This window comes from Camelus ferus, chromosome 1, assembly GCF_009834535.1.
Source record: "Camelus ferus isolate YT-003-E chromosome 1, BCGSAC_Cfer_1.0, whole genome shotgun sequence".
NCBI lineage: Eukaryota > Metazoa > Chordata > Mammalia > Artiodactyla > Camelidae > Camelus > Camelus ferus.
In genome coordinates this window covers 121,667,150-121,688,947 of record NC_045696.1, presented here as the reverse complement: position 1 = coordinate 121,688,947, position 21,798 = coordinate 121,667,150, and the positions used below count along the sequence as shown (strand labels likewise).

General features: G+C 46.6%; 1 protein-coding gene and 3 non-coding genes across 6 annotated transcripts in view; 3 read left to right on the top strand and 1 right to left on the bottom strand.

Moving 5' to 3' along the window:
- LOC106729072 (lanC-like protein 2) overlaps positions 1-21,545 on the top strand; it is a 104,082-nt gene extending 82,537 nt beyond the window's left edge. For 2 of the 3 annotated variants that reach the window (XR_004323388.1, XM_032489543.1), the window contains 2 exons: positions 17,673-17,770; positions 21,321-21,545. Coding sequence is in view for 1 of the 3 variants with exons in the window: in XM_032489543.1 (XP_032345434.1) it covers positions 17,673-17,770; positions 21,321-21,355 (133 nt within the window). In the remaining 2 variants the exon portion in view is untranslated. Of the gene's footprint in view, positions 1-17,672; positions 17,771-21,320 lie in introns of those variants that run through there. The other variant, XR_004323390.1, reaches the window with a different exon arrangement.
- On the top strand, positions 7,155-7,226 carry TRNAC-GCA. Its single transcript has one exon. It is a non-coding gene; the product is annotated as a tRNA-Cys (tRNA).
- On the top strand, positions 9,713-9,784 carry TRNAC-GCA. The gene has a single exon. It is a non-coding gene; the product is annotated as a tRNA-Cys (tRNA).
- On the bottom strand, positions 13,347-13,419 carry TRNAD-AUC. The gene has a single exon. It is a non-coding gene; the product is annotated as a tRNA-Asp (tRNA).
- Positions 21,546-21,798: the final 253 nt, after the last annotated feature.

Below are 21,798 nucleotides of genomic sequence, written 5' to 3'. Positions count from 1 at the left end.
AGAGAGTTTCAGCGTCCACGCGCTGGGATGTTCTTTGTCCCTCCTCCCCGCTTCAGTGAACCTGACATGCACCAGTCCCAGACTTTCTTATCTGTCTCAAGACTTAACAAAACTTGACTACATGCCACAGGAGAGAAGCCCTGGGCACAGGACCGGTGGATTTGCAGCTTTGTGCACTGGGCTAAATCCAGAGGCTGCTTCTTCAAGAACAGAAAGTAGAGGATAACATTAGCTTGATTTGCTTTGTTGTTAAGTGGATACTGAAAAGGGGCTGAAATCAATGACCCCCTGAGCATCTGGGGAATGGAGGGAGTCACGTGGTGGTGTACCCTGCGGGAAGCAGTGAGAGGCATCAGGTTTGCTATTGGATTAGAGGCGAAGCTTGTCTTGGTCTGCCATTCAGGCAAAATCTGTTCACTGAGTGGGAGGTTGAGGAGTCTCCCAGCAAGTGAGACATGCACTTAGCCACGTCTGCTGTTTCTACAGTGTGCGTGTGGTTGGTTTTTTGAAGTGGCGTGCTTTGTTACTCAAGTTCTTTCTAATGTGAGAGCACAGGCTTTTTTTTTTTTTAATATATAACATAAAATTTATCATAATCATTTTTAAGTGCACAGTTCATTAGCGTTAAGTATATTCACAGTGCGGTGCAACAGGCCTCGAGAGCGAACCTCTGTACTCACTAAACACAGATTCCTTCCTCCCCGAGTCCTTCACAACCACTTTTTTTCTTTCGTTTTAAAAAAAAAACTGCTTTGTGGAGATACAATTCCCATTAAAAAAAAAAAAAACTGCACATATATAAACAATGTATACAATCACTTGAATTAGGAAATACACCCATGAAACTATCACTACATTCAGGCCATCTACCACCTCACTTCCAAAAGTTTCCTCCTACCCTCTTTATTTTTAAATATGTATTTACTTATTTTTTAACATATTTTTCTTTTGTAGTATGAGCACTGAACACAAGGTTTACCCAATTGGCAGATTTTTAAGTATCCAGTTCAATATTGTCAGCTATATATAGGCCAGTGTTGTATGGAAAATCTCCAGAATTCATTCATCTGGTTTGACTAGAACTTTGTGCCTTTTTACCAACGCCCCTCTCGTGTCCCCCTCTGCCCAGCCCCTGGTAACCACTATTCTATCTACTTTCTCGTTCTGAGTTTGGCATAAAAGTGGGATCATGCAGTACTTGTCCTTCTGAGTTTGGCTTATTTCACTTGGAATAATGTCCTCCAGGCCCATCATGTTGCAAAAGGGCATGATTTTCTTCTTTGAAAAGGCTGAATACTATTCCATTGTAGGTACAGACCACAGTTCCTTTATCCACTCATCTGTCTGTGGACATCCAGGCGGCTGCAGTGAACATGCAAATAGCTCTTCAAGATCCTGTTTTGAATTCTTTCGGGTAAATACCCAGAAGTGGGATGGCTGGATCACAGGGTAATTTCATTTGTAATTTTTTGAGGACTCTCCATACTGTTTTCCATCATGGCTGCACTACTTTACATTCCCACCAACACAAGCGTTCCAGTCTCTGCGTCTTCACCAACAGTTGCAATCTTCTGTTCGTTTGGTAGTGGCTGTCCTAATGGGTGTAGGGTGATAGCTCATTGTGGTTTGGATTTCTCTTGTGATTGGTGATATTGAGCATGTTTTCAGTGAGCATAGGTGTTTATAAGAAAAAAAAAACTTGTGCAGAATAAAATGGGAAAAAGTCAAGGGAGTAAGGTTGATGGTGAATCTTATGGCCATGGTGAGGACACATTTTGTTTCTTTTTTATGTTGCACTGTATTTGAAACATCCCACATGGTTTAATCACTTTTTTCTGCTCTTATTTATTCAGGTCCTTTTTTGCTTTCATCAGAATTTTGTAGTTTCTAGCATAGAAATTTGGTTAAACTTACACTTTAGTATTTCTTTTTTGTTATTGTAAATGGTACTACATTTTAAAATTTTGGTATTCATGTATTCATCAACAGTATGTAGAAATATAATTGATTTTTGTGTGTTCATGCAATATCTTCCATCCTGCAAACCCCCTACTATATTAGTTCTAGAAGTTTTTTATATAGATTCATTGGGATTTTTCTGTATAGATAATCATATCTTCTACAACCAGAGAAAATTGTCTTCTTTCTTCTTTAAGCTGCATGCTTTTTAGTTTCCTTTTGTTGCCTTAATGCAACTTCCATCATTGTCTTGAATAGAGTGGTGAGACCTGGTCCCCCACTAGAAGCTAAATTTTGAATTTGTGAGTCATAGTTTGCTGGAATGGAAAGGATATAAGAGATCTTCCAATGACAATAGCTCCATTTTCCACTTGTGGAAACTGAGGATTAAAAAGTGAAAAAATTCAACTGGGAAGCAATATCTTAATACAAGAGGAAAAAAATCTTTCTAATTACTGCAAAACTTAAGTTCTGATTCACTCCCATTATGAAGCAGTCCTACCAGGTCTGGAACCAGGAAGACTCAGCTGCTCGTGGCTGAGCACATTTTGAGTCATTACCCCAGTTTTCCCGAGGTCTCTGCAAGCTGTTTCGAGCTGTCATCCCCTCCTCCTTTGTTGTTGCTCCAATATGAACCTTGGTGTGTTAGGCTTTGGAACTCAGGCCAGATTATGTGGCTTGTGTGCCTTCTAGTTAAACACAGACTAACTTGTACTTTTGTTTATGTTTTGACAACGAGAGCAGATGCCCGTGTGCGATGTCATGGTGGTGGAGGGAGCAGGGAGTTAGGAACACACAGCAGGTCAGCTCAGCCATCGTCACTGAGCCCCTGCCTTGTGACAGGTGCTGTTCTGGGCCTCGTGAGGCATATGAAATCTCGACAAATAGGGGCAGGATCCTGAAGGCCAGTACAGGCCCACCAAGTCTTCCCAGAGTGTGCGGTGTGTATTAGGGGTCTCCAGGGAAACAGAACCAGTCGGAGGTACAGACATACAGACAGAGACTTGTGACGAGGAAGTGACTCACGCGATTATGTGGGCTGACGAGGCCCGAGATTGGCAGCCATGAGGCTGGAGACCCAGAAGGGCTGGTGTTTCAACTGGATCCTGAAGGCAGGAAAAGATTGATGTTCCAGCTCCAAGTGGTCAGGCAGAACAAGGTTCCTGTCCTTGGGCTTTTGTTGTTGCTGTTGCTGAGGTGTAGTTTACAATATTATAAATTGTATCAGTTTCAGGTGTACAACAGAGTGACTCAAACTTTTTACAGACCATATACTCCATTTAAAGTTATAAAATCTGGGCTCTGTGTTAGAATATACCCTTGTAGCTTATGTACTTTATACACAGTAGTTTGTGTCTCTTAATCTCCTTCCCTTATTTTGCCCCTCACCCTTCCCTCTCCCCTCTGGTCACCACTAGTTTGTTCTGTATATCTGTGTGTCTGTTACTGTGTTGTTATATTCCTTTGTTTGTTTTATTTTTTAGATTCCACATGTAAGTGATAACATACAGTGTTTGTCTTTCTCTGTTTGACTTACTTCACTAAGCGTAATACCCTCCAGGTCCATCCATGTTTCTGCAAATGGCATTATTTCATTCTTTTTTATGGCTGAGTAGTATTCCATTGTATAAATGTACTACATCTTTATCCAGTCACCTGTTGATGGACATTTGGGTTGTTTCCATGTCTTGGCTATTGTAAATAGTGCTGCTATGAACATTGGGATGCAGGTACCTTTTTGAATTAGGGTTCCCTCTGGATACATGCCCAGGAGTGGAATTGCTGTGTCATATGGTAAGTCTGTTTTTAGTCTTTTCAGAAATCTCCAGACTGTTTTCCATAATGGCTGCACCAATTTACATTCCCACTAGCAGTGCAGTAGCTCCCTTTTCCCCACACCCTCTCTAGGACTTGTAATTTGTGGCCTTTTTAATGTACTTGACCTTTCTAGTCAGCCCTTCAGTGAATTGGAAGAGGCCCACTTAAAACAGAGGCTCAGGCTGCTCTACTCCTTCGCCTATTCAGATGTTAATCCCATCCAGAAGCACCCTCACAGACACATCCAGGACAACGACACCAAAATCTGGGCACCCTGTGGCCCAGGGTGGGCACATAAAATTAATCATCACACTGTTATCACTGAGGTTTCCAAGATGACTTTGGGCACCATGGACAAATTTACCAGCTGTGTGACCTTAGACAAGTGAGTTAACTTCACTGTGCCTCAGTTTCCTCACTGTAGAGTAAAGGTGATAATAGTCCCTTTCTCACTGGGTTGTTTTAAGGATTAAGTGAATCAATATTTGTAAAGCATTTAGAGTGGCACATGGCAAGTTGTAAATATAATGTGTTAAATATAATTTTAACTTATTTCATAATCTATGTATTTATTTTGATGTGCAGCAGAAAGAAATGCAATTGGCATGATTTCAAGGGTATTTTTGCTTAGGATGAGGCTAAATAAAAAAGCGGTGCATTGATTTCCACACGATTATTGACTAAATACTAGTTGAGGCAGTACATGAAAATGGTAAAATAATTGAAGCAATAGAAATAAAAGCAAAAATAAACAAATGGGACTGAATTAAACTTACAAGCTTTTGCACAGCAAAGGAAACCATGAGCAAAATAAAAAGACAACCTATGGAATGGGAGAAAATATTTGCAAAAGATGAGACTGACAAGGGCTTGATTTCCAGAATATATAAATAGCTCATATGACTTAATAACCAAAAAGCAAACAACCCAATCCAAAAATGGGCAGAAGATCTAAACAAGAAATTCTCCAGTGAAGACATATGAATGACCAATAGGCACGTGAAAAAATTCTCAATATCAATTGAGAATTATCAGAGAAATGCAAATCAAAACTGCAATGAAGTATCACCTCACACAAGTCAGAATGGCCATCATTCAGAAGTCCACAAATGGTAAATGCTGGAGAGGCTGTGGAGAAAAAGGGAACCCTCCTACACTGCTGGTGGGAATGCAGTTTGGTGCAGCCACTATGGAAAACAGTATGGAGATTCCACAAAAGACTGAAAATAGACTTTCCATATGATCTAGCAATCCCAATCCTGGGCATATATCCAGAGAGAACCCTAATTCAAAAAGACACCAGCACCCCAATGTTCATAGCCACACTATTTACAATAGCCAAGTCATAGAAACAGCCTAAATGTCCATCAACAGATGACTGGATAAGGAAGTTGTGGTATATTTATACAATAGAATACTACTCAGCCATAAAAAATGATAAAATAATGCCATTTACAGCAACGTGGATGTCCCTGGAGAATGTCACTCTAAGTGAAGTAAGCCAGAAAGAGAAAGAAAAATACCATATATCACTCATATGTAGAATCTTAAAAAAAACAACAAAAAGCCCCCAAATGAACTTATTTATAAAACAGGAACAGACTCACAGACATAGAAAACAAACTTACGGTTACCAGAGGGGAAGGGGATGGGAAGGGATAAATTGGGAGTTCAAGGTTTGCAGATACTGACCTGGTATACATAAAATATATAAACAGGTTTATACTGTACAGCACAGGGAACTATATTCGATATCTTGTAGTAGCTTATGGTGAAAAAGAATATGAAAACAAATATATGTATATTCATGTATGACTGAAGCATTGTGCAGTGCACCAGAAATTGACACAACATTGTAAACTGACTATACTTCAATTAAAAAAAAGAGAAAAAAAAAAGAAAATGGTAAAAAATTGAGACGTGGAAATACTGTGGATGAGAAAAAAAACTGGGCCTATCTCCAGTGACCAACCAACCCCATCCTGGTTTTCTGAGGGATTTCCTGCCACGCAGGGCATTCAGTGCTAAAACCAGGGAAATCTGCAGTAAACCAGGACGTTTGGTTTACCTCCATATAACTACAGTTTGGTGTTTATCCCACAAACATTTGTTAAGCACCTTCATCATTCCAGGCACTGAGGGCTTCCAGAGGGCCCCTGCCCCCAAGGAGCTGGCCGTGGAGTGGACCCTGGGTCCTGCCCCTGCTACTGTTATGTTTGTGCCTTTAAGCAAGGCTGTTCATCTTCCCTCCACCTGTTTGCAGTCTGCAAAGGAAGTGGTTGGAATCAGTGACCTCTGAATCCTTTCCAAGGCCAGGGTTCTCCCTTACAAAGCACACAGTGCGTCTGTTACTGCGAAAACCTCCACTTTCACTGACATCCAGGGTGAGAAAAGAACAATGAGCAAAGCGTGCCTTGTGATATTTTTTTCTGCTCTCAATTCCAGCCTGACATCGGCGGGAGCAACAAATGGAGTGGAGTTACTGCCCCTCCCAGGCTCCCAGACAACCACCACCCTGGCACAAAATGACCGGCCCTTGCTAGGATCCTTTGACCAGACCTCAGTATGTGTATGGTCTGGGGAACTGGCAGGAGAGAGACTTCTCAGCCGGTCTGAACATGTAAGAGTCCATCAGAAGCACCTGAAGGGTTTACTGGGGGAGAGGAGGTGTTTATGAAGCCATTCAATACCGGTTACTCCAACTATGGTTGTGTTTGGAAGTTGAAAAGGAATTTCGGGTGGTAGGATAAACACTATACTTAACCGATTAAGAAGAGGCTCTTGTTTGGAGCCTTGTTTCTCTTCATCAGTTGGCCTTTTGGGTTTGGTAGCATTCCGAGTGTCAGGCAAGCTGTGTTACACCAGAGTGCCATTCACCGACCATCCTGTTTTACGTGAGTAAAATCGTCTTACAATTAATGTCTGGGAAAAGCTAGCTCACACAAATCATTATTTACATGCATTTTTTCCCAGAATCAATTTGATGCCACACATGTCTGTTGAGTTCCAGTTATGAGCTTGGTTCTGTGAAACCAGACAAGGAATGAGAACTCCCGTTGCTGGGAGCGTGACCGGAGTCGAGTCACCTGCGTTTTCCTGCTGATGCCATTTGTGGGAAACATGCAACCAAGGTTCACTTCGTATGAAACATGGGGGACAGAAGAGACTTGGGGTTTGGGGAGCCTAAGGAGAGCTTCTCGGTTCAGAGAACGTTGTTCTCAGGTGCCCGGTCTTTTCTTCATAATAAACCTTTTCTAAGGCTTTGATGCTTGGACTCCTCCCAGGCGACAGTCTCTAATTATAGTTCCTGAGTCACTGCAGGTTTTACAGCCATAATGTTGAGACAGAGATAGATTATAAACAGGAGTTCAGCCGCTGGGGGTATAGCTCAGGGGTAGAGCATTTGACTGCAGATCAAGAGGTCCCTGGTTCAAATCCAGGTGCCCCCTGTGTGGTTTTCCTCTTTTGCTTAAGAATATGGATTGATTTTGCCTGTATTGTCTTGACCGTCTTCTGTAGTTCATGGCTGGTTGAACCATAACTAATGTCATTTGTGTATGTGCCAGACGGCACACTCGGTTGTCAACATTAATTATCTCCTCCATTTTTCACCAAAATGTTACAAGATACCTTATCTCCATTTTGCATGAGGAGTCTGAGACTCGAGATGCTAGAAAGGGCAGGTTCAGGATTTGAGCTCAGAGCCCCGTTCGTTCTCAGTGACTTCATTATATTACTCATAGTGGTCTTCTCTGGTCAAAAGCTTTGCCACAAAATTCCCCTTAGCAGTGCTCCCAAGGGCTGGGACTGTCCATAGAGTTCTAGAACCTTTGGGCTGCGGGCAAAGCCAGGAACTTAGTGACCACGCCCACCCTGTGCAATGTCCTGGGGACAGTCAGGGAAAGAAGCCTTTATTCCGAGAGCGCTGCTATGGATAAACTGGCCGGAAGCTTGGGGAACTGTGCTCTTTTTTTTGCTCTAAAGCTTGAGGGCATTCTGTTACCTTTCCATCCCCACATGGTTTCCTGCAGCTGAGCCCCCCGACTTGGGTGCCTGCAGTCAGGACCTAGGCTGGGGCTGGGCTCAGGCCTTAGTCCAGGCACGGCTGCGTCTTTAAATCACTTTGAATGATGTGTGCTGCGCACCGAGTCTGTGCCAGAACTGTGCCAAGTGTGAACTTAGACCTGAACAAGACACAGCGCCTGGGCTCAGTGTGCTCCTGGCCAGGAAGCAGGCCTGTCGAATAGGAGGGCAGACAGCTGTGAGCTGCGCCGAGCTGCAGGAACACAGAGGAGGCAGCGGCTACCTCTGTCCAGAGCAGGGAGGCTTCCAGGGGTTTCCAAGAGGGGCTGATTTCCCAGAAGACCGAGATCTTACCAGAAGGAGGGTGAATTACAGGCTGGGGTGCGGGGAGTGGTGCTTGAGTCCTGGGCAGAGGCTGGAGCCAGGTGGAGGCAGCTGGAGCACAAAGTGTGATGTGGGGAGTGTCAGAAGGGAGGTTGAGGCTGGAGAGGCAGATGGGATGAAGGTGTAAGAAGTCTGTATGTTGTGCTGAGAAACCTGGAGTTTATCGTGAAGGCCTTTTAAGACAAGTGACCTTGACAGAGTTGGTTTTCAACGGCTCCACTGGGAGTAGCAGGGGGATGGATGTGAGGGGTGGAGGCCGGGAGGCCACGTGGGAGGTGGCGGCCCTGCAGTGCAGCGGTGGGGATGGACGTAAGTGACACCAAAGGGAAAATCAGCCATACCCAGAGATCAAATGGAATTGGGGAAGAGAGTTGAAAGGAGCCCACAGTTGAGTTTAATGTTTCGGCCAAACAGCTGAATACACCATGGTCTCACCCACCAAGACGAGGAGGAGGCTGATGAGATGGCGAAGTAGGCAGGCCCGGCACCCCTCTCTGAGCCTCCCTGGGACCCGGGGCCCTGCCACCTCCCAGAGGTGTGGCCACGCTGTGCCTCAGTCTCCTCACTGGCAAAACCGGTATGCTAACCATAATGCCCATTTTGTGGGATTTGGGGGTGATGATTCAATGGGAAGTTATGGCTAGAACTTTTAGTACCGAGCCTGGCACACAGCAAGTGTTCTGTGAACATGGACTATTGTTATTATAAAGAAGCAAAATTGCAGGATGGGCAGGTTTGGGCAGGAAGATAGCGAGTTTGGTTTGGGGCATACTGGGTCTGCGATCTGAGGTTTCTATAGAACATCAGGGTGGAGAGGCTGCGAAGGGTTGTCTGCGGCCCTCGGAGCTGTGAGCTGGGGCCCTGGTTACCCTCGGCCCCTGAGTTTCTCGGCAGCTGAGGGGCCTCCTCAGGGAGAACTTGCTGTAATGATGGAGATCTCCTCCACCTTTCTTCCCAGTCTTGGAGACATGGAAAAGTAAAAGTTCTCCAGTTGGAACTCAAAGGACTAGGAATTAGCAGTGTTCAAAGGTGGATTTGGGACTTTTTCACTCCCCCCTCAACTGTAAAATGAGATAGTTCACCCAGAAGAAGTCCCTTTGAAAATCTTCCTTCCTGAAATCATGCATAATATACAACACACGCACACACACACACACACACGCACACACACGACATTCACCTGTAATTCCCAGTTGAACACGAACCTCTGGCTGGGGGATACCCAGCTAAGAGCCCCTGTATGTCTGACACTTGGTGGCACCTGTGAGACTTACAACACCCATCTACCTGCCCACAGATGGATGGGCAGCTGCAGGCGTATTTTTAAACATTGGGGAACTAGACTGAGAACACAGCACTGGGAAGAGAGTGCACACACGTGGTCTGGGAAAAGCAGGAGGTGGTGTGACCAGAAGGGATTCAGGGATGAATGTTAATTCAGGAGGAATCTCAGCCACTAAGATATTTATCAAGTATGGTGTAATTCATATGAATGGAATGAGTACTTGTAGAAGACATGTTACTGTCTGGGGGTATAGCTCAGTGGTAGAGCATTTGACTGCAGATCAAGAGGTCCCTAGTTCAAATCCAGGTGCCCCCTCTTTTTTTTTTTTTTTTATCCTCCCGGCAGCTTCACTGAAAGACTGGATCTAGGATGAGGTAAACAAGGTGTCTCGGGCTCAAATTTTAAGGACACACTTTCAGTTTCCTGCAAACACCTTGGCTTATTAATTCCCTCCTCGGGGAATGTGTGCTCACATAAACTCACCCTGCCTGCGCCAGACACACAAACACAGCCACACACCCAGAGACACCTCCATGCACACCCCACACCCGATGTCCCCCAACCACACACACACACACCCACACACAGTCACACACCAACAGACAAAATACACACACAAATGTGCACTTTCTCACATGCACCTTTATTTCTCTTACCCTTTATATAAGTCTTATTAACCAGACCATTCATCCTTCCTTCTGCAAACTGTTTTTATTTATTTTTTATTGAAGTATAGTCAGTTTATAATGTTGTGTCAATTTCTGATGTACGATATAATAATTCAGTCATACATGTATATTCCTTTTCATAGTCTTTTTCCTTACATGTTACTACAAGGTATTGAATCTAGTTCCCTGTGCTGTACAGTAGGACCTTGTTGTTTATCTATTTTATATACAGTAGTTAGTGTCTGCCAATTCTGAGCTCCCAGTTTACCCCTTCCCACCCCCTTTCCCCCTGGTAACCGTGAGTTTTTTTCTATGTCTGTGAGTCTGTCTCTGCCTTGTGGATAAGTTCATTTGTGTCTTTTTTTTTAATTCCACATATGAGTGATATCCAGGACATTTTAAAAGTTAACATGAACTGATTTTTTTTCATTTAATAATGTATTCTGTACCTGATGTTAAATATTCTAAAGCTTTTCTAAAATATATGACTTTTGAGTGCTGCATGGTATTTATCGTAGGGATCATATAAGTATATGTTGAACTTTTCAGTGGGCTCCAGTTTTCCTGTCCAGCTGTAATTAATGCAGCGCTAAATGGAGTTAGACAGGCGTCATCTCTGGGGCAGAGATACAGATGCGCAGGGCACGGGTGGGTCACCTGTGCACATGACAGGAAAGAAATAATCAGCATAGACACTCCCCCTGACTTCTAGTAGATGTTTCTAGAAGATTACCGTATAGCAGGGGTTCTTTAGGAAAAAAATCGAAGGAACCTCAATTAGATTCTACCTTAGAAGGAAATGAGCTGCATCCATGATGTCATTAAACAAGGTACCACCTCCGTCTCATTTCTCTTTGGAAAGAAATGACAGCTTAAGCGCGTTAAGTGGGACTCTGTCACCTGAGGGATTTTTCTGCGGGGAAACGCCTGCTTCCAAAGGGATCCACCCCTGTCACTATCGTACAGTTAGGACAACTTCTAAAGGTTTATTGCCATTTCCTGGGTGATTTGGGGCCAGCTGACCACCTGCTGTAAGCTCTGGGTTCTCTCCATTTGGACCTTGGGGATAATAAGAGTATTCCCCTCACCAGGTTTGACATCAGAATTGTCAAACGTGCCGTCAGTAGAGTACATTAGAGGCTCGGTAAATGATAGTGATGATTTTACAGCTACTCCACGTTCAGTGGTGAAAAGATGAGCACAGAGCCAGGGGAGGGGGGCTTGAGAAATAGGGGCGTCAGGGCGGGACACGCAGACGTCGGACTAGACTCAGGGAGCACACGGATGGCTCTGGGCTCAAGGCCGTCTCCTCCGCAGATTCCTTCTGCTGTGACGGGCCCAGTCCCCTAGTCCTGCGTGAGCTCCGTCTTTCTGCCTGGCGCAGGGCTTCTCAGGGTGCCCCGGGAGCAGTTGGAGGACTGGGGACTCCTAGAGATGCAGATCACCAGGTGCCCTCTTTGATTTTAGGCTCAGGATCTGGAGGTGGGAGGCAGCAAGCTCTGTTCAAAATACAGCAGCAGATGCATGTAAAGGCTTGGTCCTTAGTACCTGGCTGGCCCTGGGGGTCCTGCCCTTTTCAGGTCCCCCCCATTCCCGCCTTCATCCTGAGATGTCTCTGTTCTGTGTCAGTTATATCCTCCTTTGCAGCTCTGATTTGGACTCCCCAACTTCCGAGTTGTCCTAAGACCTTCGGTCTGCCGAGGGGTGTGATTTCTACTCATCCCTCGGTCTCTGTGTCTGGTGGCACCAGACAACTCACCCTGGGGCCGTTTAGCCCCTGAGACCTCAGGCTGCTGGGGCCAGACCAGGAAGCCAGCATCTCTCCCGGGTTTTGGCCCCTGCAGGGGGACTGGCCCACTAACCAGCCCACCTTCCAGGCTCCGTCCTGCCCCAGGCTTAGCATCAAGGGTCAAGGGGACTCCATGGCAGGGAGAGATGAAACCCTCAGAATTCATGGCTCAACTCCAGGACTCAGGCCAGCACGGGGTTCCTCTTGCTCTGATGGCCCCCGGTTTCCATCTCCAAGTTCCTGCCTTGGTCCCCAGCTCCGTGGCCCCTTCTTCTGGGGCTGGAGTCCTGCCTCTCCTGAGTCTTGGAGGCTGGAGTCTTATTCCTCTCAGTGCATTAGGTCCCTCCTGCTACATGCACATCTACCCCAGCACTCACTGGCAGAGAGCAATGACGAGCCTCTGTTACCTGACACAGCTTCCCAGGGACAAGGACTTGGGAGCAGCTTTGCTGGGAGCTCCGGGCTCCAGTCTCCAGTGAGGCTACCGTGAGGCTGTTGATGGAGGAAGTCTTGGCTGTTTCCTGCGGTCGGCAGTCAGTACTGGCTGTTGACCAGAGGCTGGGCTCTTTGCCGTCCAGACTTCTCCACAGGAGTGTCTGAATGTCCTTACAGTGTGGCAGGACTTTAAGTGAGAAATCTTGGTTTCCTCTTTGGCTTCAGACACGGCTGGATCCAGGTACCCAAGTCATGTTACCAGGCATCTGTTTCTCTCCTTTTCTTGGATCTGCTTTTCTCTGTGATGAGATTAGAAAGATGCTCTCCAAGTGGTGGTCAGTGGACCAAGCTGACCTCCTTCCCAGTGGGACAAAAAAAAGTGTGTCTTCTGGAAAGTTCCAGCACAAGTCCTCTGATTAAGTCTCACTCGTCTGGTTCTGAACCAGTCCCATAGCGATGGCCATGGAATTCTCTGAAACCACTGGGCCTTCATTCTTTGCCCATTTCTAGAGCTGGGGGAGTTGATTCTGCCCCATTCAGACCACACTAAGGTTGGGAGGGGGAGGTTATCTAAAGAAAAATTGGCTGCACTTACCAGAAAAGAGAGGGTGGATTAAGAACAATGCATTGTCATTACATCCACTCACCAAAGTGCTTCCATGGCTGGGGAGGGTATAGCTCAGTGGTAGAGCATGTGCCCAGCTTCAACCCCTAGTGCCTCCACTAAAATACATAAATAAATAAACCTAATTACCGCTCCCCCCCCCCCCCCAATAAAGTGTTATTACGGAGTGAAATAGCAGAAGGGGGCTGAGCAGGTGATGGAATGTTAGCAGACAGGTGGACGACTCCCCAGTGGGATTCCACAAAAGGAGGGTTTTGTCTGCCAGCTGGAAAGAATTCATAGGCAAACCTGCTTTAGTTGCTTAAGGCTTCTTTGTTTGGTTGGGAGGATGAGAAGATAATTAGATTTACTTATATTTAATGGAGTTACTGGGGATTGAACCCAGGACCTCATGCATGATAGGCATGCACTCTACCACTGAGCTACACACTCCCTCACAGTCTCCTGAGGCTTCTCTTCTTCCTCTCATTGGCTGTCCCTTTGCAAGCTCCTTCCTCCCTCTGATCATTCTTCTCTTTGGTGGAGAGAACCCTTTGCAGAAAGAAGACAAGCAGGCAGGACTCTCAGTGTGGTCCAACAAGTTAAGCTGGTGGGACATTCTGCTCCCTTAGGGTAACTTTTTCCATCACTCAAGCAAAAGCATCACCTGAGGCATAGGTTACATTTAAAGGATTCTCTAGGCAATGAGTTTCAGTTCCCTGGTTCCCTGCCTCCTTTGTTGCAGAAAGATCGGCCCTGTCCCCGAGGAGCCAAATAACCCAGAGACCGGGTCTTGGAGCTTAGAAGAAAAGAGGCAGCTTTATTACTTGGCTGGGCAAAGGGGACTCACAGCAGGGTGGGGCCTTCAAAACTGTGCACCACCTTGGGGATGGGGTGGAGTGATTGTATATCATAGCTTAAGCAAAACAGCAATCAACAGAATCATTCCTCTTGTCACAAGGTTTCTTGTGTCAGGACGTCCTCAGGCAGCAGTTCTATAGAGACTTGTAGTTGTAACTTTTCCAGTCTTTTTAGCGCGTTAACACCTGTGGCATGTTTCCCTTTTTGACAAATTAGCCTGTTTTGCAGGGTTACACTTCTGGGAACTTCTTCCTGGAGAACAACTCAGAGGCCAAACATGATTATAAATTTTAATTGCCAAAGTAAAGTTAAAAACAGTAAAATCAATAACTTTTGCTTTAACCATGATGCTGGGGCTGGGAGCAGTGACTGGTCGGTCAGTCAGGTTTGCTGACTGTCCTAAGAGCAAGCAGCAAGGGTTAGAGCAGGCAGACAGCTAGATATGAGCAGAGAAAGAGACACACAGACCAAATGGCATGACTTGGGCAGAAAGGAGGGGCACAGGCCAAATACACCACACATCATGTAAGCACCAGCGGTCCCTGGGCAGAGAAAGAAAACAGGAACCTTTGGGCTGATAAGTGGTCACACCTTTTGGGGTGATGAGTGGCCTGGAGACCGACAAAGAAAGGTGAGAAAAGGCAAGAATTTCCAGTGTCCGAATGTAACCTTTTGCTCATTATGCCCTCATTTCAATAAAATTAGCCTTACAGATCAGAAGTACCCATCGTGCACTGACACCATGACAAGGCTGATCCAGACTAAATAAGGACAAAAACCCCTCCTCCCCTCAGGAAGGTGGAGCTGGGATGATAATCAGGCAATATGACCCCAAATCCTTCCCTCCGCAATGAATATTCCACCCATTCATTTTTACACCCTATGCAACTAACTTGCCAAAGAAACTCTTGGGGCAGCCGTGACCAGGAACCCTGCCGCAGCCCCAGGTCCCTGGAGGTTCCTTCTCAGGGGACTTGGCAACCAGTCCTACAGGTCAGTCAGGCCTCTGGAGTCAGCAGTGTAACTGGCCCTCCACGCAGCCCCTGCATTTTATCTCGTTCCATTTTGTCTTCCTTCCAGTTCCTGCCCAGGGCCCCTTGCAGGACAGCAGCCTGGGTTTGAAGGACACTCGTGGGATGCTTTGGACGTGTCGCTCCTCAGTGCCACCAGACTTTTCCTTTCTCCTTCTTGTGCTGCCTCACTTCTGAGTGTGTAGTCCGAGGAGCAGGAGCTGACATTCACGGGTACAGACGCATCCGAACGAAGCCCGGAGAGCATCCTTCTCACGCACAGAAGGCAGTCTGAGCGCCTGAGGACGGGCCAGGAGGGCCCTTTCTCCTATTTCAGGCTGCATGTCTGGGGTGGCCTGTCCTGGGTCCGGGTCCCTAAGCCAAGCAGAGGGTTGCCTGGTATCATTTCCTTAATTTCCCTTTCTGCCATTTCATTGTGAGTGTATAGAGGTGCAACTGGTTTCCGTGTATTAATTGGTTCAGGAGTGGAGTCACAACCCCGCGGACAGCCAGCACTTCCCAAAGGGGCTTTTTCTGGTTCTGTGGGGGAAAGGATCCTTTTCTGTTTCCTTCCTGCAGGCCTTGACCCTGCAAATACGCAAAACTGGTTTTGTTTTTTTTTTTTTTGGTGCCAAATAAAACCCCCAAGGGGCAGTCGGTTCTGAGAATGGAGCTGATGTGACATGGTTTCAGTCCCTGAAGAAAGTCACACTAGAAACTAGACAATTCCTGGACTTTTCTGTCCTGAGACATTTGGCTGGGGAGGGGGGGAAGAGCACAGCCTAAAAGTTGAGAATTATGTTTTTTTTGGTGGACATTTCTGAGGACTTGCACCCCCTTTGAACCTGGGATGGCAGCCTCTCAGATTGCTCTGAAGGGCCGCTCCGAAGAGGCAGGGGAGGGGTCGGGATATATAGGAGTTTTTGCAACAAAGACCAGGTAGTTGGAACATCAAAAGATTACTATTAATTGAAGAAAACGAGACATCTCAAGTTAAGGAATTTAGCACTTTCCTATGTATGGGAAGGTGTAGAAGTCTGGGCTCACTGAAATCATTCCTTTGATCTGCATCTAGCTGCCTGGGGCCAGGGTCCTGTTCTTTCCCACCCTGAGTCCCCTCTGGGTGCACCGGCAGGGCGTCTGTAGTACCGAGGGCTGGATGGTGGGCAACCGGTTCCCACCCCAAGTCCCCTCTGGGTGCACCGGCAGAGTGGTTGCAAGGTGATGACTCGAGGCCTGCAACATCCGTTGTTTACGGATAAGGCAGGCAATATTTTTCATTTGCAAGACCCAGTAAATTCCCTGTTTGTCACATTTCTGTCACCTGCAAACAAGATGCCTAGTGGTGGCGTCCTGACACCCTGCTGTGCCACAACAACTGAGGTCCCTGAAGGCCTGGGTGCCTCTCTTCCTGCCAAAAGCCCTGTTTCTTTCACACTAAACCCTCATGTCAGCATTCCAGGTACTCCCTCCACCCTCTAGACTTACCTCTCCTTATAAGTCTGCGATGCACCCACCACCTACAGGGGCTGAGGACTGACTGGAACCCTTGTGAAATTCTGTTTTACAAAATGTTAGCAAAAGGGCTCTGGGCATTAATATTTCCTCCTCTTGCTTCTCCTGCCCCCTCTTAAAAAAAATCACTTCTGCAAGATAAAATTTGTCTTTTCTTTTAAAAAAAAATGATCAATTACCTGGATTCACATCTTAAGGAACTAAAATACCCTTCTCTCTGGTGAAACTGGGAGGACTCAGGGCTGGACTGGCTGCCTGTCCCCTGTCCTGTCCCTTTCCTTCCTCGGTCTTCCTCATCCTTGACTTTTGTGCGTCTGGTGCTGGGAAGAAAGGCAGTAACACCAACACCGGTGAGACGTTAACTTGACCTTGTTTTGAATCTAGGTTTACCACACACCAGTCTCATTTTCCATTGATTTGTGTGAGTGAAACAGATTGACTGTGGAGGAGATTAACCATACGGTACAGACACGAGGAAGGAAAACGGGGGTGAAGTGTATCAGGACGGAGGAGGAGAGACAGAGGCTGAGTGGGATGGGGAGGAAGGCGACATGAACTGAGGTAGAAAATATACTTGGATCAATCTTTGATCATAGTGTCAAATTTTAGTTAGATAACAGAATATTGGTAGGGTTGCCAGATTTAGCAAATAGAAATACAGGACACCTGGTTGAATTTGAATTTTAGATAAATAAGATTTTGTTTTTCAGTCTAAGTGTTACCCCAAAAGGAAAGGAAAATGACTCCAGTCCTTGTCTTACCCAAAAGATAAGACTGCAGGGGGGAGACGGTGCGCTGTGTAGCGAAAGATTTTAAAGGGCTTATTTAAGAAAAGCACCCCTCCAAGAACAGGAGGCGGGCTGATCCAGGGGCGGAGAGCGGTGGTCTCTGCCCCCTTCTCTTACAGCCTCGCTTAGAGGTGGTCTCTTGGTTGACTGACGACTCTTGTCCCTGGAGTGCTTAGTCATGTTTGGCCCCTTTGCACGTGTCCTTACCCGTGATGCACACAGAAACACCCATGGAGGGGCCTAAACCGAGGTGTTAATTATGTTACAGTGAGCACTGGGTCCTGTCCGGTTAGGTCCTTCTCGCTACCGCACAGTTGCCGCTTTTGGGTTCTAACCGGTCTCTTGCTGGTGCCCATTTAGAGGATGTGAAGCCCCTCTGTGCTGGAGGTGGGCATCTCCTGGACCCTCCCCCCTCTCCTCCACCTTATCTGTCCAGTGCCCCAGCTTATCTGACTCCTTAGCGTAAGTATGTCTGCTTCACTATGTGTGTGGCTATCCTTAAACGTACGAATTTGGGGATTTTTCTCTTCTAGGGTCAGCATTCTGGAACCTACAGGTGACAGTGACTTCAGCTCAGATCAAACCATGGTGTGGTTTAACTGCAAGTCCCTGGAACAGACGCCTTCAGCAGGTTCAAGTGTTCACATGTCTTACCTCTCATCTGAGCATTAGGATTGTATTTCTCTTTAAAAAAAATTTTTTTGAGGGGGTGGAGTTACAGCTCTGTGGTAGAGTGTGTGCTTAGCATGCACAAGGTCCTGGGTTCAATCCCCAGCACCTCCATTATAAAGAAACAAACAAACAAACAAACAAACCTAAGTACCGACTCGCCCAAAATTAAAAAAAAAATCTTTATTATGGAAAATTTTCAAATACACACAACAGTGGGGAGACTTGTCCTGAACTCCCACTTCCCCTGTTTGAAGTTGTTAATGCTTTGCCAATCTTCTGAAAGAAGGTGAAATCTTTTCTCCACTCCTTTCATTTTGCCTGAGTGTTTTTTGAAACATCCCAAACTTCGTGTCACCCTTAGATACTATGTTTTATTTGAAAATCTTTTGTTTCCTCTCCTGGCCTTCAGTATACCTAATTGGCTTAAAATTGCCAAGATCCCACTTTTCGCCTCTGCCTTCCTTCGTGTGAGATAGAAAATATAAAATAATGTCTGTCTCCCTTCACAAGCTGACATCCGGCCATTGTCCCCTTCAGAGCATCCCTAAAATCAAGACTTTCCCATAACTCCACAGCTTGCGCAGGATGCCAGGGATCCGTCCCACACGTGCTAAGGGGCCCACGGACTGTGGTGGGTGGGAGGGGGGTGGGACTGGGATGAACATTTGGGGGAGTTTTCTCTCAAACTCCCTTCCTATGAGAAATACTAATCTTTTCTCTCTTTACTCCCGGCTTTATGCTCCAGGCAAGTCTCCACTTTTAAGGGTAACTCTTGGGTCGTCTGATTTAACGTTTAAATATTTTTAGGAGTAGTGTTGGGGGACACAAGGAGGGCTGGCGTCATGGGTGGTAAAAGACTTTACCAAGGGAAATTTGAGAATAAAGGAAAGTTTATTAGGTCCCAGCTACAGGCAACAGCGGGCCACACAGACGAGAGGGGCCTGCGAGAGCCGCGAGGGTGAGTGTGCAGGGCCTGTTAACTGGGGAAGGGCTTGAGCACAAAGGGGAAGGGGACGGATTTCTGACTGGCTGTAAACGGGGTGGGGGCTTTGGTTCACAGGAGGAGAGACGATTTACGTCTCAGTAAGATGGAGACGTGGGCTGACAAAAGCAGGGTGGTGGAATTTATGATCCCAATAAGGAGCAGACGTGGGCTGTGACAAGTCGGCCTGAGGCACCGTGAGACTAGCCATTTCCCAGGGCTGTTAATTCTGCTGAGGCAAACGCCCCTCAGTAGTTTATCTCTCAAAGACGCCTAAGGGCTGGGAGTTTGAGGCCTGCAGGGCCTCAGCAGGCACCAGTTGGCACTGCAAGTAGGTTTCTCCTTTTTAAATATTCCCAGGATAAAGGAGGGTTGGAAGATGCTGAGGGCAGCATGGTAGAGGACGGCGGTTCTCAGACTCACATATGCACAGCATCCCCTGGAACACTTGTTAAAACACAGGTCCTGGGCCCACCCCCAGAGCTTCTGCTGCGGTAGGTCTGGGACAGGGCCTGGGAATGTGCATTTCTGCAAGTTCCCAGTGATAAGCTGCCGGTCGCCCTGGGAGCACTGTGAGAACCACTGTTCAGTAAAACTTGAAATCACACTGTATATAAAGTTTGGTTATATAAACCTGAAGAATGATCCTTATTCTGTGACCCTGGGCGGGTTACTTAACCTCTCAGATTTCATTTCCTCCTCTGCAATCAACACATGTTCACTTCTCTTTTTCCAATAGTGACTTGCTGCTTTTAAGAGCGAGGGCTCGCCTTTCCCTTGTATTGTTTTGTCAGTGGCAAACTGGGATTGATTTTGCCTGTATTCACCTCTCAGAATCCAGGTTCATCTCCAGTGTGGAGCTGTGGGTGGACAGGAGCACTGCTGAGCTCAAGGGACTGTATGCAGGCTCCTGCAGGGAGGCAGTGAGGAGGAGGTGGCTGCAACTCGCTCATTCAGCCAGTATCTATCCAGCATCCACTGTGTGCCAGGCCCTGTTCCAGCTGCTAGGATACAGTGAGAGGGGACCGTGCCCTAGGGAATTTGCATTCTAGGAGGAGAGTGGGAAGGAAAAAGGGAGCAATCTTGGTGCGGCCCTAATGAAATAGGAAAAATACAGCAATGAGTCAGCCAGGTACAAATCTGTATCATTCTCTCATGGTTCTGGAGGCCAGAAGTCCAGATTCAGTGTCGCTGGGCCACAGGCAAGTTGCTGGCGGGGCCGGGCCCTCTCTTATGGGTCTAGGGAAGAATCTGCCTCCGTGGCATTTCCAGCTTCTAGACCTGCGTTCCTTGGCTCACGGTCCCTGCCGCCATTTTCAAAGCCAGCATGGATGGCATCTTCACACCTCTCTGCTTCCAACACAGCACCCCCTCCTTTTCCTAGTGTATCAGCTGGAGATAATGTGGGGGTGGTGAAGACGGCGGGTTGGAGGAGGGTCCAGGAAGGACGGGACTGGAATGTCTGAAAGCTGAGATCACAGTCTAACGCAGATGTTGCGGGAAGTTGCGTCGTCTTGCGGCCATGATGATGTACATTTGTTGGAAGATTTCCACGTGCCCAGTTTTACGGGTTTTATACGTGCCTATTTTAATTCTCACACTAACCCTCCGTCCTGTTCTACACATGAAATAATTAGGCTCCAAGTTCACCTGGCCCCTAGTCACAGGGTTAGTAAGCAGTGACACCAGGATTGCCAGGCAGGCAGCCTGTGTCCAGGACAGAACCCAAAGAAGGCCTCGCTGCTCTGCGGTCCGAGGACTAGCACGCATCAGAAGCACCCAGGAACTTGTTAAAAAAATGCAAAATCTCAGGCTCCACCCTAGATCGGGCGAATCAGAATCTGCATTTTAACAAGAGCCCATGAGATTTCCATGCACAGTGAAGTCCGTGAGACACTACCCCCCCCAGGCACGGCCCCTGAAACGCACGGAAACTAACACCGGCTGCTGCAGAAGCTGGTGGTGTGCTTCTCTTTGGGGTTTGTCTTAACAATATGAGGGAGCCCCATTAGTCTGGTAAGTGTTCGTTTGAGTAAGCAAATAACCATTAAAAAAACACTTTTGGGGGTGGAGGGCCGGGTACAGCTCAGTGGTAGAGAGCATGCTTAGCATGCATGAGGTCGCGGGTTCAATCCTCAGTGTCTCCATTAAATAAATCAATAAGCCCATTGATCTCCCCCACTAAAAAAAATATAAATAAATACATTTAAAACACACAACTTTATTACAAAAACAAAAACAAAACCCTCTTGAGTTCCATCTCCAGGCCTAAGGAAGGATCCCCACAGAGCACTCTAAAGGGCAGTTACCAGTCTCCTTGAAGGAGGATTAATAAAATGGCCACATTTAGGTTAACAGATTGCTTATTCTCATCCTTGCCCTTAAAACGGTCAACTGACCTGACTGACCGGTTGCTACTTACAGTTCCAGGCCCGTTGTTAAAACTAAAGCTATCGATCTTACTGTTCCTGCTTTATTCCAGTAATCAAAAGCTGTAATCATACTTGGTTTCTGACTTGTTCTCCAGGGAGAAGGTCACAGAACTGTAACCTTACAAAGTAGGCTAAATACCAAGAAGACCACACCTGGAGTGATTACAAGATAAAGAGATGGGAAGAGTGACAACCACTGGCCTCTATAGAATTGGTCTCCTGGAGGCATCATGACGCCCCTCTGAGACTTCTGATGAGAAAATGATTCTGCTGATCGTTATCGATGCTTTATTGTTTGAGCTCTGGCTGTATACCCACCCCACCCCAGCCCCAAGGTGGGCTCACAGTTCTGAAGGCACCAGCCTGCTGTGAGTCCCCTTTGCCCGGCACAGTAATAAAGCTGCCTCTTTTCTTCTAAGCTCCAAGACCCGGACTCTGAGTTATTCGGCTCCTCCTGGGGGCTGAAATATTTGCTCACTCAGTTATGTATCAATTCTGTGTGCTGCAGGTCCAGGGTGATAAATTATGGATGAGCATTATTAAATTATAGCACTCTGCCTGACATCAGATGCT